At 40.3% G+C, this 18,788-nt stretch overlaps 1 protein-coding gene across 1 annotated transcript in view; it reads right to left on the bottom strand.

The window, feature by feature from the left end:
• Positions 1 to 1,563: 1,563 nt before the first annotated feature.
• ca8 (carbonic anhydrase VIII) overlaps positions 1,564 to 18,788 on the bottom strand; it is a 170,745-nt gene continuing 153,520 nt past the window's right edge. Inside the window, exons 4-8 of the mRNA XM_037682119.1 lie at positions 14,513 to 14,608; positions 12,143 to 12,205; positions 11,998 to 12,046; positions 9,807 to 9,919; positions 1,564 to 1,754 (exon numbers count right to left, since the gene is read on the bottom strand). Of these exons, the coding sequence (XP_037538047.1) occupies positions 1,620 to 1,754; positions 9,807 to 9,919; positions 11,998 to 12,046; positions 12,143 to 12,205; positions 14,513 to 14,608 (456 nt within the window). The 3' untranslated portion in view covers positions 1,564 to 1,619. The remainder of the gene's footprint in view (positions 1,755 to 9,806; positions 9,920 to 11,997; positions 12,047 to 12,142; positions 12,206 to 14,512; positions 14,609 to 18,788) is intronic.

The raw sequence follows: 18,788 nt of genomic DNA, 5'->3' as shown, positions 1-18,788 counted from the left end.
GGTCAGCAGACCAGATGCTCCTCACAGTTCCAGTAACCTGTCTGAAGCGCAGAGGTGACAGGGCCTTCTCTGCCACAGGTCCAAGACTTTGGAACGAGTTGCCTCTGCTTGTCAGGCAGGCCCCCTCCCTCACAGTTTTTAAATCCTGCTTAAAATCCCACTACTATTCCCTGGCTTTCACCACTGTATCATTTGTGTTGATCCTGTATGCATCACACTGTTAGTCATTATGTTATTATCTGCTATTATTTTTTCTGTATTTTGATTTTACGTTATGTGTTGCTGTGTGCTTTATCTGTTTGTTTCTGTTTGTACAGCACCTTGGTTGTCCCTGTTGCTGTTTAAAGTGCTTTATAAATAAAATGGTATGGTCAAATTCAACATATCCCTTTTTAATTAAAATGTCACAATATTTCCTGTTTCATTGTGAATGAAATGAGTTTATGAGATTTGTGCATTTTGATTTTACACAGCGTCCCAAATGTTTTGGAATTGGAGTTGTAGGTTTTCTATAAAGGATAAAATAAAATAACAAAAATTGAAAAGTGTTTAATAACATGGTAAATGGACTGTACTTATATATCACCTTTCTATCTTATCGAGACAATCAAAGCTCTTTACAAGACAATCTGTGTCCTCATTCACCCATTCATACACTCTACTAGATCTCTACAAAGACTAATCAGAGCTTTATCACATTCACACACGGATGGGACACACATCAGAGGCAATGAGGGGTTCAGTGTCTTGCCCAGGGACACTTCGGCATGTGACTGCTGGTGGATTTGAACCCTCAACTCTTGCAATAGAGGATGCCTGCTCTAAACACGCAGCTACAGCCGCCCTTATGTAAATATGGTTAATAAGGACAAATGAGACGATGTCTCCAAACATGACTGTTGCAACAACTTATTAATTTGCACAGTAAGCAAAAACATTTAAACAGTTTTATTTTGTTAGGTACAAAGCTGGACTCTTGGGGAAAGAGAAGTCTAATATTTCTTGTACACTGCCATTGTCATGCGCTCTGAGTTTAGCTCTGCCCCGTCTTCCTGCCGCAGTGCTCCTGAGTTAAATCTGGGCCCTTTCCTTCACTCTAATGTGTATATAGGCTCGTCCCAGATTAGTACGTGAACTGGGTTAGCTCTGCCAGGGCCTGGTCCGGTACGTTTCAGTTTCAGAGGACCTGAAAGCCTGCGGGACTGCCTGATTGTTTCAATTAGAAATCTGTCCCTGGTGAGAAAACGTGCTGAATAAACTAATAAAGTGTTTGGAGATAAGTGGCACAAGCTCTGGTTAAGTTACGTTTTCTTGCATATGCAATCCTTTTGCCTCTTAAATGCAAACAACACACTGCAGGACAAAATGTAAAAGGAAGGACCAGACACATCACACAGCTTTGAAGAGCTTTTCTAAAAGTGTTTTAAATGTTTACTGGATGGAATATTTAACCACAATATGCATGACTGTAGTAGTTTATAATCTTGAGGACCAAGTGTTTGCAGTTGTGGACTCTTGAATAATCAGGACAGAGCTGGACTCTTTGTAAAACTCGTACCTTCTATAGTTAAATCAGCAGGTCCCACAGTTTGTCTCAGATGGCAGGGGTCGAGTGAAGGTCATTGGAACGCAGCGCGAACCGTTCGGTCACTGAGTGGCTGGGTGGGGCGGAAGTTGTCCCCCAACATCCCGTCGTTCCCTTCGTGCAGCTCCGCTCCTTTGCTGTGGGACCGTAACCTCCGAAACTCCTCAATCTGCAGACGGACAAGTGAGAAGATTCAGCAGGACGTCGTTTTGTTTCTCGCACGTCTTTGCTGATCGTCAGAGCTGCGAAGGACAAATGCTGACATTGCTGCTTCAGGTCGCACTTGTAAATGAGCCCCCGAGGCTCAGTGTGATTAATCTGTCTAAATAAAGGTTGAATGACAATGTTCTTTATAATATTTTTGTTTGTTTGTTGATAGTTTGTTTGATGATTAATTTAAAGCCTTTCTTATCCAAAATTATAATGTCAGATAAGTGTTTAATAAGCAGGATTTGTTATTTCCTCCATAATCTGAATGTGTCCAGGTTGTCCAGGACAAAAGCAGAATGGACCAGGTCAATGTGTTTGTATGCATATAAATACAAATGCATACTGTTTCTTTTTATATTTTATATTCCTTTTTTGCTATGTTAGGGTGTAACTGGGACCTTGAATACACAATTTTGTTCCACCTCATGAACCACGTGATGCGAATGACCATAAAGAACCTTGAACCTTGAAATATATGAAGTGAAATGTACACTTAATGCATTTAGTCTAGTCTGAATATGGACTAAAAAACATGTATATTTTAGACAGACAATAGAAAATTGCAATCAATGGCCAAATGTGAATATGTTCAGTTTTTAGTGGGTTTTAAATGGTTGTATACGGTGGCCCTAAGGTGCAAATGAACAAGATGTGAAAAAACACAATTACATAAAAAAACACAATAAAACAACAAAATCACAACAATGTTTGAAAAAACAGAATCACATTAGAAAAAACTGGATTACATTAAGCCAAACAGGTAGATTTTTTTTACTTTAACTTTATTATTATTATTATTATTTATTATTATTATTATTTATTAACTTTATTTTTCAAATGTGATTGAGTTTTTTTCAAATGTAGTTACTTTTTTCCCAAATGTTGTCCATTTACACCTTAGGGCCACCGTAGTTGTAATATTTTGCACACCGATAAACAATAGCCGATGCTGGTTTATATACTAGACTCAGTCATTTTAAAGTACTGGAATGTAAACATATTCAGCACCAGGCCAGTATGAGACTTTGATGCCTGGTATGGGAATTTTGAGCAAAATACTGATTTTATTAAAGAAATAAAACAAAATTATAGATATAAGTTCATGATGATAATGATACTAAAATAATGATGATGATTTTAATTGTTGTTTGTTTAAAATCAGTGTGTCAGGACAGATTTTAAGCTTTTTCATGCATAACGTTTCATTTACAAATAGATTTAGGATCAAAGCTAAATTTACAATTTAACCACAAGCATTGAGATTGACTTTTCAACGTAGCCCCACAGAGTCGGGAGACTGTTTTAAAAAAGTTGTATATTTCACATTTTGTGGCAAATGAACATAACATGGCGACTGTTTGATGTTTGTTGACTGTACTGATGTGTAACTAACAGAAGATGCACCCTTTCAGAAAAAAAGATGAAGGAAAAGACTTCTCATCAGCTCCACAAGATACACACAAGTGTCCAACTAATTTACATCACCATTAATTTCCTTGTCATTTTAAGGTAATTGTGCTGATGATAGTTATTCTGTTAGCTGAACTTGCAGCAGTATTTTTTCACCTGCTAACATGCTAACTCTTGTATCTTATTGCAAATATTTGCTTTGAAACAGTGTTGCCTTAAAAAGAGTGACAGGTGTCACCCCTCTGGTATAGAAGTCATGACTGGCTGTGTTATCTGACAGATTAAACATACAACTAATCTATAGAAACTTTTTTAAACATCTGGGGAACCCCCTTCCACAACTGAAGAACAACAGGTCTGGTAATGGAGGGAGGAAATAAAAAATGTTTCCTGTCTGTGTTATCCTGATTTAAGGCATTTGTAATGTAGGACCAGTCCGACAGAAAACATATTTGTTCTGACATTTGGACTTTTTAGTAATACACAGTTGACCCATGCAGCACTAAAGAATTATGGTTTTGTTTCCATTTTTTTTTTTATAGTGTGAATGTTTATGAAGTATGGTGGAGTATTAGGGCCAAGCTAAGAAAAAAAAGATTACATTACCAATGAGAACAAAGTCATAGCATTACGAGAATAAAGTCATAGTATTACGAGAATAAAGTCATAGTATTACGAAAATAAATTCATAGTATTACGAAAATAAAGTCATAGTATTATGAGAATAAAGTCATAGGATTACAAGAATAAAGTCATAGTATTACGAAAATAAAGTCATAGGATTACGAGAATAAAGTCACAGGATTACGAGAATAAAGTCATAGGATTACGAGAATAAAGTCATAGGATTACGAGAATAAAGTCATAGTAATACGAGAATAAAGTCATAGTATTACAAGATAAAAAGTAGAAACAATATGAGAATAAAGCCATACTATTATTGAACTAAACTTGTAATATTACCAGGATAAAGTCTAAATATTATCAGAACGCCGACATGAAAACGCAGTCTTACAACCGCAGTAAAATGATGAATGTTGACGTCAGCAGTACAATAGCAGGGGCCCAACGCATGTGGCATATGGATTCTTATGATTAACTTAAGCTGTGTGGGATTGCAATTAATGGCTGCATTGATTGATTTAGTCGTCACATAATGTGAATGGAGGCATATTTCACAAACAGTGATCAAATAGTGATCGTGGACTACTTCAAAAACACAGTGATTCTCATCGGAGGCTGCCCACAGCAGGTGTTAGCGACCCAGGACGTATTACGGCTTTATTCTTGTATTACTACGACTTTATTTTATGCTTGTAATATTTCAACTTTATTCTCCTACAACTTTATTCTCGTAATATTATGACTTTTTCTCGTAAGGTAATTTTTTTTCCTTAATGTGGCCCTAATCCGTCATAACGACGCATTCACACTATTGTGATCCTTTTTTTTTTCCCGTATGTTTTTCAGCACGGTTCTCATCATGCTTTTTACAAGATATTTCAATAAATCGTATATACAATGTTCAGCTCTTTCAGGACAAACCTGCTATGACTTTTGGTATTGGTGCAACTTTAGCTTTTTGAAATATTTAGCCTTTTCTGACATTTCTTTTTTCCTCATAGAAAATGAACTCAGGTCATTTTACATCCTTCAGATCTTTAGATCTTTACAACCTTTTACTGCTCCTTTCACATTTAGTTTTGGTTCAGTTTCTTTCAGCTTCCTTAAGCAAATTTAAACTTTTTTCCCAGCTATTTTCAGCTAATTTGAGCTGTTTTTCTAGCAGCTTCTTTGCTAATTTCAGCTCTTTTTTCAGGTAATTTCTACTTTTTTGCGTCTTTTTTTTTCAGCCTAATTGGGCAAACGTTTTTTTCTGCTTTCTTCTGTTAATTTAAGCTTTCTTCCTTTTCAGCTACATTTTTAGCATTTTTAGCTACTGATAATTTAAACAGTTTTTAGATAAATTCCATTTTTTTGTGATAATTTCTGCTACTTTTAGCCTAATTAACTTATTTATGCTAGTTTCAGCTTTTTCTGCTATTTCAGCTATTTAGTTGTTTTATGCTCAATTTCACTTTTTCAGCTAATTCCACATTCTTGGAGCTCATTTTTAGCTCCTTCTGCTTCCTTCAAAGTATTTTGATCTTTTTTTGCCTTTTTGGCTACTTTCAACTAGTTTTGCTAATTTCAGCTTTTTTAGCGAATTTCCTAATTTTTGTGCTAATTTCTGCTTATTTAAACTTAATTCAGCAAAAATGTGTTATTTCTGCTTTCTTCTGCTGTTAGGCTTGTTCATCCATTTCAGCGTGTTTTTAGCTAATTTCACTTGTTTTTCATCAAGTTCTTCTGCAACAAGCATTCACACTGCATTTTCACAGGAAATGCAATTTCTCTAGTTACAGTTGTGTTCCTCGCAGCCTTGAATAAACGTAGAGGGTGTGTGACTTGCACATTTTACATTGCCACCAAGCTGAACATTTGCCTAAAGGGCAGCTGAGCAGACAAACATCTTGCATTTTCTTGTTCCGTCTGAAGGAACAACGTCTGCTTTTTTTAATCTCAGGCCAAAACACCAAAAACAGAAATGAAGTTAAAACGAAACAAACTTTGACTTCCCCTTCAGATAAAATCACAACCATTGCAGATTGTATCGGTTCACTACACACTGACTGTCTCTGAAACCAAACAGGTCTTGATCTGTCGTGGCAGATATGGGGAGTTTTACAACACACCGTCATAGTGCAAAGGCTGTGGGCATAGCAACTGCGTGTGACATTTATGTGCACACACTCACTGTGCACACACGATCTTCAAGCAGTCAATAATAGCCGGATATTTGAAGAGTGTATTCTAAGAAACCGGAACCTGCTGTTATAAAATAGTTCTGCTGGTGTCTGTGCAACTGTGGTTGTGATAAGAAACCCCCACCAGACCAAGAATGTTTACGTCAGGTTTTTTTAAACTCTTGCTCAGCAACTTCAAACCACCTTAAGAAACACACGACATATTGAGAGTGGCAGGTTTTCAGAGTTTGATGAGCCTAAAAAGACACAAGGCAGAATGCCACTTCAGCGCTGAACAAAGATACCAGTATCATAATAAAGATCTGTCTTAATGGGCGTTACTTGGGAAGTTGTCAGCAGCATCACAATAATAACCACCTGTTGCAGCACGAGTTTGCTGCAAACAGGAAGTGCTCACAGGTGAGTTGGGACACTTTTGATGCTTCCATGTGGCCAAAGCACAAACAGCTACTGAGGTCAAGTTAAATCTGCTTTTTAGTAATATTACTGATGAGTATTTACAGCCCCTAAAGAGAAAATTTGGATATTTTACAGTAAAACATCTTATGAACAGATACTTTATTTTTTACTTACCGTACATACTTCTTTGAATGACCTAAGTTTGAAGTAACAATCTTTACATGTGACAGGACTCACAAGTTTGTGCATTTGAGCTTAGCCCTGCTTTGACTAGCTGTTAGCTCGTTAATCTTGTCAAAATTAAACGATTTCCCCAAACCGAGGTTGTTTAAAGAGCTGTCTACAACAGGTAAGATATTTATTCATAACTTTTTCACAGAAACCCATTTCTAACAGCCTAAAGCTTTCTGTTTGTCCTCCAATTTCATGTTTTGCTTTTTTTTTCATTCCTCCAAGTCATGTCCTGAGGCAGGACAGAAAGAATTCAGTCCTTGTAATAGCCTTTCAAAGGGTCAGCCGACCAGAGTGCAGCCAAGATGTAAGACATGAAGAAATGTCAGAAGGTTAGCACCACCACCCATTACAACACCCTGCTGGAGGAGAGCCATGATTCAAGGAAAGGTTGAATTAACGTTTAAATCATTCAACGTGGCTGACTTATTGATTGGCCGCGGGTGTAAAAGCTTCCTGGAGCCTATACTGTGGCACTGCTAGAAAACTGAGTTCATGCTCTTGTTATAATAAAAGTCAGATGGATGTTACATCTTTGACCAAACAAGCTGTTAAGTCAAAAAGGGATTCAGAAAATAAGAAAGTATGGACAGAACAGTAACTGATGGTATATTACACTTGGCTTTTGATCATGGAGGTATTAATAAGAAATTTGTTCACATTTTTACAATTCATACATGGTCTTAGTTAAAAAGGAGGTTTCTAAAAAATATTACTTAGAAAATTTTATGTTGAAAGAGAAGTTTAATGCAGTTCCTCAAGTTTATTAAGACCTTCTTGTATAGAGATTCCAGCATTTTCTGTGTTCACACCACAGCTCAGTCCTCACCTCCTTCTACAGGTGTACAGTGGAGAGCATCCTGTGCTCCAGCATCAACGTGTGGCATGGAGGCTGCACAGCTGCAGAAAGAAACGCTTTGCAGAGAGTGGTGAAGGCTGCACAGAAGATGTTGGAGTCAGTCTCTCCACCATCACAGACATCTACACCTCCAGATGCAGGAAGAGGGCCACCTGCATCATGAAGGACCACACCCACCCAGAACACACACTTTTTGCCCCGCTCCCCTCAGGAATGAGGTTGAGGAGCATTAAGTGTAGAACCACTAGACTGAGGAACAGCTTCTACCCTGAAGCTGTCTCATGAATCCCTAACCATAAAAATCACTGTAATGCCACTTTAAGTGGTGATATGTCTCTTTATCTGTGCTGCTGATTTATTTCCTTTAAGCTGCTGTTTTCATATCCATCTGCTCACAACAGACTCGTGTTCAGGCTGCTGTTTAATACACTATTATATTACATTACTATTGATCTTAAATCCTTATTTACTGTTTCTTTTTATACTTTATATTTTTGCTATTTTGGGGTGTAATGCGGGACCTTGAATACACAATTTTGTTCCACTTCATGTACCACATCCAGGATGAGAATGACAATAAAGACCCTTGAACCTTGTTGCAGTTCCTGAGTGGCAGGGGGTAGATCTTCTCCTCCTCAGCTGTGGACCAGCTCCTTAACGAGCCGCCTGCTGTATTAATGTCCGAGGCTGCCGAGGACGATGTTGAAACGTTGTCTACTGAATGGTATTCAGTGAGTGGCCAGTGTTCTTCTAGTGATTCTATAAATTAAGTTTAATCATATTTTCCTTGTGCTCCTCCCAGATGAGAACAGTTCCTGTGTCCTTCGAGTTTTGGAACCTTCCTTTATCTGAGGGTTGCCTTGGATCACTCACCTCAAGACCAGCTCCTTTCACCCTGACAGTACTGTACAACCAGAAAGATCTGCCACTCACCACAACCTCCTGGTCCAACCTGCTGCTCTCCAACCTGTGAAACTCACCTTCCTGGAAACCTGGAATATACCCTCCTCTTTGGACCTGGAAGATTAACATCCTGAGTAAGCCATCTCACTTGAATAATTCTGGTTCAAAAGATTCTTCACCTAAAACCATACTTCTCCTTCACTCTCCCTCATCCTGTTGTGATCCCTGGGTCCAGCCCTGTAAATATTTTTGTCATCATTACTTTTAATCTCTTGTCTTCCAGGGCTTCAGCTAAAATCACTCTGAGAAACACAAACGTGTCGCTCCTCCATAACCCAAAAGGCTGTCACGCAGCACATTTAATTAAAATAAATGAATTTTTGCAACCTTGATTTCACCAGGCCAGTCCTCTTGAGATCACACACCTCTTTTGTAAGAAAGGCCTGGGCCTGAAGGCAACCTGACATGTTTATGGACTGTGGGAGGAAACTGGAGTACTCTGAGAAAACTCATACAAACACAAGGAGAACAGAAAGACCCCAGGTTCCAAGCCGGGACTGAACCCAGGACCTTCTTTCTCTGAGGCAACAGTGTTAACCACTAATCCATCTCGTTGCCAAAGCTAGAATTAATAAACACTAAACCCAGGATGGTAGAACCATGAATACAAGACTTAGTAAGATAATTAGTTAAACCGTTGATTTGACTGACTTGATGGTTCATCCTCAGATGCATGCAGAAAATGATCATTTTAGTTCATCACTTTACCTTTATGATTTTATTTTATTAATTGTAAAAATGCTGCAGGTTGAGCTGGTTTCCTCATAAAGGTCAGTGTAACTTGCAAATTCTAACTCATTCACATATAAAACTATAAAAGAATGAAGACATTAACTTAAAACACTATAGGATTTATCAAAAAGGAAAGTCTTGAGCCCAGTCTTAAAACTGGACAATGTGTCAGCCTCCCGGACAGAAACTGGAAGTTGGTTCCACAAGAGAGGAGCCAGATAACTCAAAGATCTTCCTCCCATTCTGCTTTTGGAAACTCTAGGAACCAAAAGTAAACCTGCAGTCTGACAGCGAAGTGCTCTGTTAGGAAAATATGGAACAATAAGATCTGTATTATAAGATGGAGCTAGGTTGTTGAGAGCTTTGTAGGTTAGAAGTAAGATTTTGAATTCTATTCTGGATTTGCTGGTGAAGATTCTCAGTCATCCAGGGCATGATAAATTCAAAAAACGTTCAATACACGTTTTTTTAATTCTGGACTTGACAAATATTCCTTCTAGATGCTGCTGCTTTGTAACCTAACAAATAGTTTTTACCCTGATATTTTCTGAGACACTCTCATCATGCTCTTTCTACCCACTCTGGTCCACGGTTCGTCTTATCGTTTTACCTGTAGCTGTGAGATGGTGAGAGGATAGCGGTAGAGAATCCAGGTCACACTTTCACTACAAGGCGGCGTAGTCAGAGATCCTTCATACACCCAGTAGTCTCTCAGTAGTGGGTCTGGTGGCAAGTTTACCAAAGCAAAAACATGAAGAACAGGATTTATTCTTTAGCTCTACTGAACTAAAATCATACAGAACATGCTGGTTTCTGACAAAGTAATCTTCCTCTCTTGTCACAAATAAGGAGAACTTTATTTTATCATGCTGACTGAATTTCAAATAAAAGAGGAAATGAAGCGACTACCTCATTAATGATTTGAGATCAGCACTAAGTGTAAATTTGCTTCAGGAATTTATTGACTGGTTTTAGTAATAAAGACGCAAAGCAGCAGAGCCATGGATTGTTTGGAGGATATTGGGGTTAATTTACTGGTTATCATTCTTTACAACTACTGTGATTTCTCCATGTGAGTTGTTTCAGTGACCCAACATATATGTTATATTTTGGGTCCGAAGTCAAAGTTTCAAGCTCAGAAAGACCAACACCCAAAACAATCCAAGTCCAGTTACAGTCAGACACTCTGCAGGGTTAGCTCCCTTTCTAGCCTAACTTATATTAGCAGCATCAGATAATTGCTTGTAAAAGCTGGATGGTGCTGCATGTGCAACTGATTTAATGAGACACGAGCTGAGCGGTAATCAAATGTTTGAATTCAGCTCTATAAGACACAGTGTGGCAGCACAGTGTGCTACAAACATGTCAGTGTTGCATATTTTCCTGGTTTTGTTTGAATGCTGCCTTCAAACACCTTGTAACTGTGACTTTCCTTCCCTCCAGTGACTATGGTGACATTATTTACATGAACGCTCCTACAAGCACCTTAATGTCTGTCTATCTGTCTATCATGGTGCGCTAAGATTCATAACTAAAATTAGCTTTGTATAGATCTAGTAGAGTGCTGTATGAATGGGTAAATGAGGACACAGATTGTAGTGTAAAGAGCTTTGAGTGTCTTGATAAGATAGAAAGATGCTTTATAAGTACAGTCCATTTACTATAACTGGCTGTAACTACCGTCACCACCATTGCACCCTATAGTCACTGGTTAACTGGACATCATTAGCTTCACGCAGACTCTCCCACTGGTATATTTTCATCTTTGCATCACTTCTTGGTCTGCTGACTTCATACATCTCCTCCTACGCGTCACTACGTGAGTGCAGCTCTCAGGACATTATTACCTGCAGTGTCCCCTCACTGAGGACTGAACTTGGCAAAAGGGTCTTCTCCTACTCCGCTCCTGTTTCCTTGAATATCTTACAAAAAGATCTGAAGCTCTCAACCTTGACCTCTCTAGTGGCTTCAAACATCTGCTAAGTTCATGGGAAAACCCATTGAAGAACATGTTCTTGTTTTTAGTATTTTACATCGCTTTACAACCTAGCTGTTTATGTTTAAACTTTTTTATACTATTTTCTTTCATTTGTTCTTCTCAATTTGTATGTTTTCTTTTATGATTGTCCACTGTTGTCATCACTCTTTGTTAAAATCTGGTCTCTCTTGTAAATGAGTCCCCGAGGCTCAATGTATTAACCTGTCTAAATAAAGGTTGAAAAAAAAATATCTTCAGGTTTTCAGCTTTCATGGTTAAATATTTGTTAGAATTTGCTTACATTACATTTGAAAGCTGGATGATGTTGCTTTAATGATGCATATACAATTGTGATGTGCAAAGCTGCAGGTTTTTTGGATTGTTATAACCTCGAGTTTTACTATGAAGTTCTAAATCTGTAAGGTTTGCTCAGAGTGGTGGTATTTAAAATATAATCAGAGTCAGAGTCAGAGTCAGAGTTTCTTTATTGTCATTCGCACCTCATGTGGTACATGTGGTGGAGCGAAATTATGTACACGGGGTCCATAATTATGTACATAATTGGAGGCAGTGAAAGAATTGATTATGTTCTTATGTATTTCCAGGCATCTTGATACAACAAAGCTGCCTAATAATGAACAGAAATACCCAAAACGACCATATATACTTTTCAAGAAATGAAACTCCCTTTAATTTTTTACATTCTTTATTTCCTATTTTCACTTCCTGTCTGTATAATCCTGTAGGTTTCATTAAAATCTAATTACTGCTTTAGTTTGAATATTCATGATACATAAAATAAATCAAACTATTTTGGTCTTACCAGGTAGGAGAGTGTTGGGGTTGAAACATGGGATTACTTTGCTCTTCCCCTGATAGAAGCACATATAAATATGTTGTGTCAGATGTAACATAGATAATAAAATCAAAGATCATTTGTCATCCTGTGATCATCAGACTGCTCTCACCTTGTACTGAAGGTCCTGTAGAACTTCAGTGATGGCCTTCAGACCCAGATGCTCTTTGCCAATCTTATAACAAGAAATAAACAGACATGTATTTTGGGTTTCAGTGCACACTTGGTGGTTGTTTTACAATCATGTTTTCAGCACAGATAAGTTAGAGGTTAAGTTATTGCATGGGGTGAAAGCAGGACGTACAGAGGGTGAAGAAAACAAGACGTCTGAGGTTGAAAGTAAGACTTTAAATACCTCATGAGGTCGAGAATGTTTGGGTTCAAAAGAAAAATGAGAAGGACAACCATTGTTTAGGTGTGGTTTCCTCAGCTGTGACTATTCACATCATCCTAGAGCCAAGTCATTTCTCTGTTTTTATTCCTCTAACATGAATCAAAGGTTTCAAAGGTTTCCTGGCAGGAGCACAGTCTGTTGTTCTTTCTGGAAGTTATTGGGAAAAGAGGGACGTTAACACATGCACGGTTCACGACCGTAAAACCCTTTTCAGCCCTAAGATTGGTGGGTCAAACTAATCTAGACGCAGCTTATAATGAAAAGATGGTCAATGTATTTAAGTTATCTTCTTAAAAAGTCAGTGTTTTACAATGAACACATTGGAGCGGAATATAAAACTTTACGTCTCACAATGCTTTAAAGAAATGTGCTATCTCAAACAATTACTGTTAACTTCAACAAGCTCAAGCTAATCAGAAAGGAAAAGTAGGGAAGTGATTTACTTTTTCAAGCAAAACTTTAGATTTATGTTCATCATCATTGATTTAAAAAAACAATTATTGCCATTTTCAAAGTATTCAATGTAATGTTATGAAGAAAGGTAAAATAAAAAGTAAAATGAAGTAAGAAATAAAATCTGCACAATTTTTTACTCAAATCAATGGAAAATCTGTCTTAAAATTTGTGACCGGATGCCAACCACCATGCGTGCTTGTTTACTGTACCCATGGAAACAGCTAAAGTGACTGAAACATGTCAACGATGACCATGTCCATCAAAGAGCTGTTTGGGATCAAGACGTTTGCAAGTTGTGACGTGTTGGTACGTATTTACATTTCCTGAGTCTTCAGCTGTGCTTTGTTTACATTGAGTGTGGACCCACATTTCAGAATTGCTTATCAATAAATCTGGAAAACTGCTGGAATAAGTGCTTTCAAACTGCATCATTTGACATAATGTCAGTTTATATATATATATATATATATTTTTTTTTTTTTTTTTTTTTCCCGTCAGTTCAGAATAAAGGGACGAGACAGCCCCTGGTTTACTCCAGAGCTAGCTGACCTCCTGCACAGGAGAGACCATCTTTGGGCCACAGTGAGAAAATCTGGCTCAGACACTGATTGGTTGAGTTTTCGACAGATGAGGAATAAATGCACAACTGCTGTCAAAGCAGCAAAACGCAACTATTTCTTATCTCAGACCTCCAAAAATCTAAATGACCCTAACAGATTCTGGAAAACCATCAAATCTCTCAGGCAGCTCCCAATCATCTGACCTCCCATCACAACTTCTCATTAACTCTGTTCCTGTGTCAAATAAGCACGAGATCCTGAACTGTTTAAACAAACATTTTGTTGCTTCTATTTCTTTATTTGACACATTTACTAATGGAAAATCAGCCACTTCACTTAATAATCAAACTTCTACAAATCAAATCCCTCCCTACAAGTCAATCCTCAGTTAATCACACCTTCTCTTTTTCTCCATTCTCAGTCAGTGAGGTCAATAAACTGTTAAAAGATCTTGATCCTAAAAAATCTGCAGGTCCAGATGAACTTCCACCTTATTTCTTAAGGCTGGCTGCTCATATCATCACAGTCCCTGTGACCCACATCTTCAATCTCTCCATAAGACAAAACTCCATTCCAGACACTCAATGGGATTTACCTGTCTAAATAAAGGTTGAATGAATGAATAAATATATATATCATTTTCAATGATTACCTTTAATTTAGGCGCACCTAATGAAGTTCAAATAAGATTTTAACTCACTAAAAATTTTGCATTTACATTCTGAAACACACATTTGTTTGTCCTAGAGTTTTTCATACACCTCTACAAAAGTCTGTAAAAGAAGCAATTTGGCCTGCCTCATTTAAAAATATACACTTCATCCAAAATGTTAAAATTGTTGCTTTTGTTGACATTTGTTTCAAAACATATGTATGCATTACTCTTGTTCTCATATAAAACAAGTCAAACATACACACATTTAAATATGTTGTAATTCAATGTATAAATCTAGGTATATTGCATTGGGAAACCATTCTTGAGGACTCAGATTCGTTAAATCTGGGAGGAAAACTCACCAAACCAACATTAATTGGGTCACACTGGTCTCTGGTTCATGCTTAGGATGTTTACCTGCACAAACAGTGCTATGATGAGAACTCCATTCTTCTTCCCCAGAGCATCCTCTAATGAGTTGAACAAAGTACTGTTCCAGTGAATCAGATGGAGCTGTGCAGAAGAAAAAAAAAAAAACACACGATCCATGACTGAAAAGTAAACTGATGTGCAAAGTATGAGGCACATCTGTTAGCAGGTTAAAATATATAAACATTATTATAAATACTGGCTGCTGGCTTTTTAAAGTGTGTGTAAAGAAAGAAAATTGCAAAGCTTCTAAATCCTGAAAATGTGTAGGATCTCCTCCTTGAATTGCCACCGTATTGTGGTAGAGGAGTTTGTGCGCCTGAATGAGCCTATAGGAGCTATGCTGTCTGCGGCAATTTTAATTGTCCCTACTAGGGTCTCCCAAGGCAGAATGGTTCTAAGTGACAAGCTGGACAGAGAGTGATTCAGAAAACTCTTATGGACAGAAACAAACAAGGAACTCTGTGTCTCTTGCCCAGACGTATGTTGCCCCACCCTGGAACAAGGCTTGGGGGAGGGGCTCGTTGGCAAGCGCCTGGTGACCGGGTCTCTACCCAATGGGCCCGGTCAGGCTCAGCCCAAATTATCAACATGGGTTTGCCTTCCTGTGGACCCAACACCTGCAACAGGGATCATGTGAGTCAGGTGCATGAATTCATGGGCAGTGGCCTAAGGCGGGTACCTTGTGATTGTGGCTTGCCAAAGCTGGTTCTTGGGACATGGAACAGGACTTTTCTGGCAGGGAAGGAGCCTGAGCTTTTGCGTGAGGTTGAGAGGTACTGACTAGATATAGTTTGGCTCACCTTGATGCACAGCATGGGCTGGAACCAATCTCCTTGAGAGGGGCTGGACCTTATTCCACTCTGGAGTCGCCAATGGTGAAAGGCGCCGAGCTGGTGTGGGTCTACTCTTAGCCCCTGACTTGGTGCTTGTGTGTTGGAGTTTTCCCTGGTAGATGAGAGGGTAGCTTCCCTTCGCCTTTGGGTGGGGAGACAGGATCTGACTGTTGTTTGTGCTTATGCGCCAAACGGCGTTCAGAGTATCTGGCCTTCTTGGAGTCCTTGGCAGGGGTGCTGGAAGGTGCACCAGCTGGGGACTCCTTTATTCTGCTTATGGACTTCAATGCCCATGTGGGTAACGACAGTGTGACTTGGAGGGGTATGATTGGGAGGAACGGTCTCTCTGATCTGAACTCGAGCGGTGTTCTGTTGTTGGACTTCTGTGCTAGTCATAGTTTGTCCATAACCATACCATACCATTTTATTTATAAAGCACTTAAAACAGCGACAAGGCCAACCAAAGTGCTGTACAGACAGAACAACAGTTAACACACAAAGCAACATACAAAATGAAGTAAATCAGAATTTAGACATAAAAACGATGTAGATAATAAATATGACGACTAACCTGTGTGAAGCATACAGGTTCAAAACACAGATCATCTGGTGTTGAAAGCTACTGAGTAGTAGTGGGTTTTTAAACAGGATTTTAAAACCGAGAGGGAGGGGGCTTGTCTGACAAGCAGAGGTAACTCGTTCCAAAGTCTTGGGCCTGCTACAGAGAAGGCCCTGTCAGCTCTGCGCTTAAGATGAGTTCCTGGAACTGTGAGGAGCAACTGGTCCGCTGACCTCAGGGAACGTGGTGGGACATACGGCTGTAGCAGATCAGAGAGATGGGGGGGGGGGGGGGGGGTAAAACTGTTCAGCGATTTGTAGACATACAGGAGTATTTTGAACTGGATTTGAAGGTGAACCGGTAGCCAGTGCAGTGAGGCCAAAACTAGTGTAATGTGCTCTCTTTTGCCTGTACTGGTTAAAAATTGGGCTGCTGCGTTCTGGACCATTCTGGACCATCACGAACATCATGTTCAAGCATAAGGGTGTCCATAAGTGCACTTGGCACCAGGACGCCCTAGGTTGTAGATCAATGTTGACTGTAGTCGTGTCATCTGATTTGCGGCCATTTGTTTTGGACACTCGGGCGAAGAGAGGAGCTGAGCTGTCAACTGATCACCACCTGGTAGTTAGTTGGATCAGATGGCGGGGGAAGATGCCAGATAGACCCAGTAGACCAAAACGTGTAGTGAGGGTTTGCTGGGAACGCCTGGCAGAAGAACCTATCAGAGAGATCTTCAACTCATGCCTCCGGGAGAGCTTTAACCACATCCCAGCTGAAGCAGGGAACAATGAGTCAGAGTGGGCCATGTTCTGTGAATCAATTGTTCAAGTGGCTGCCTTGAGTTGTGGCCGCAAGGTTGTCTGTGCTTCTCGCGGTGGCCATCCTTGAACTCGGTGGTGGACAACCCGGGTTATGGTGGCTGTAAGCTGAGGAAGGAGTCCTATCGGTCCTTGTTGGCCAGTGGGATTCCGGAGGCAGCTGAGGAGTACCGCAGGGCCAAGCGGTCGCAGCCTTGGCTGTTACTGAAGCAAAAGCTCAGTAGTGGGAGGAATTCAGTGAGACCCTGGATAATGACTCTCGGTCGACTCCGAGAAGATTCTGGCAAATCATCAGGTGGCTGAGGAGGAGAAAGCAGCGCTTTACTAACACTGTGTTCAGTGAAAGTGGGGTGCTGTTGACCTCAACCAGCAATGTTGTCGAGAGGTGGAAGGAATACTTCTCAGACCTTCTTAATCCCACTGGTACGTCTTCCATGAAGGAAGCTGAATCGGGGGACTTCGGAGTTGGTCTGTCCATAACCGTGGCTGAGGTCACAAGGTAGTCAAAAAGCTCCACAGCGGTAGGGTTCCGAGGGTGGATGAGATTCATCCTGATTTCCTTAAGGCTCTGGATGTTGTGGGGCTGTCTTGGTTGACACACTTTTGCAATATCACATGGACATCGAGGGCAGTGCCACTGGATTGGCAGACTGGGGTGGTAGTTCCCCTCTTCAAAAATGGGGACTGGAGGGTGTGCTCCAGTAACAGGGGCATCACTCTCCTCAGCCTCCCTGGTAAGGTCTATTCAGGGGTACTGGAGAAGCAAGTCTGATCAGTGGTCAAACCTCAGATCCAGGAGGAACAATGCGGATTCCATCCTGGCTATAGAACAATGGACCAGCTCTTTACCCACACTAGGGTCCTTGAGGGGTCATGGGAGTTTGCCCACCCAGTCTACATGTGTTTTGTGGACTTAGAGAAGGCATTTGACCGTGTTCCTTGGGGTACACTGTGGTAAGGGCTCCGTGAGTATGGGATTGGGGGCCCGTTGTTATTGGCTGTTCAGTCACTATACAAGCAGTGCAAGAGTTTGGTTTGCATTGTTGGTAGTAAGTTGGACCCCTTCAGAGTGAGAGTTGGACTCTGCCAAGGCTGCCCATTGTCACCGATTCTGTTTATAACTTTTATGGACAGAATTTTTTGGTGCAGCCAGCTGGCAGAGAGATTCAGGTTTGGTGGACTCAGGATTCCATTTCTGAACTTTGCAGATGATGTGGTCCTGTTGTCATCATCGTGCCATGATCTTCAGCTCTCACTGGAGCGGTTCACAGCCAAGTGTGAAGCAGCTGGGATGAGAATCAGCACCTCCAAATTTGAGGCCATGGTCCTCAACCGGAAAAGGGTGGATTGCTCTCTTCAGGTCAAGGGTGAGGTTCTACCTCAGGTTGAGGAGATCTAGAATCTTGGGGTTTTGTTCACGAGTGAGGGAAGAATGGAGCATGAAATTGACAGATGGATTGGTGCAGCATCTGTAGTATTGCGAACTCTGTACCGATCCGTTGTGGTGAAGATGGAGCTGAGCTGAAAAGCAAAGTTCTCTGTTTACCGGTCGGTCTATGTTCCTACCCTCACCTATGGTCACAAGCTCTGGGTAGTGATCGAAAGAATGAGATTGTGGTTACAGGCGGTTGAAATGAGTTTCCTCCACAAAGTGGCTGCGCTCTCCCTTAGAGATAGGGAGAGAAGTTCAGTTATCCGGGAGAGAATCAGAGTAGAACCACTGCTCCTCCACATCAAGAGGAGCCAGCTGAGGTGGTTTGGTCATCTGGTAAGAATGCCTCCTGGGCGCCTCATTAGGGAGGTGCTTCGGGCATGTCCAACTGAGAGGAGACCCCAGGGAAGACCCAGGACACGCTGGAGAGACTATGTTTCTCCGTTGGCCAGGGAACATCTTGGAGTCCTCCCAGAAGAGCTGGAAGAGGTGGCTGTGGAAAGAGATGTCTGGACCTTCCTGCTCAAGCTGCTGCCCCATGACCCAATTTCGGAAAAAAGCAGAAGATAATGGATGGATGGATGGATGGATGGATGGATGGATGGATGGATGGATG

This window comes from Nematolebias whitei, chromosome 9, assembly GCF_014905685.2.
Source record: "Nematolebias whitei isolate Nwh7 chromosome 9, NemWhi1, whole genome shotgun sequence".
NCBI classification, from domain to species: Eukaryota; Metazoa; Chordata; class Actinopteri; order Cyprinodontiformes; family Rivulidae; genus Nematolebias; species Nematolebias whitei.
The sequence above is the reverse complement of the archived record's forward strand: the minus strand, read 5'-3'. Positions and strand labels throughout refer to the sequence as shown.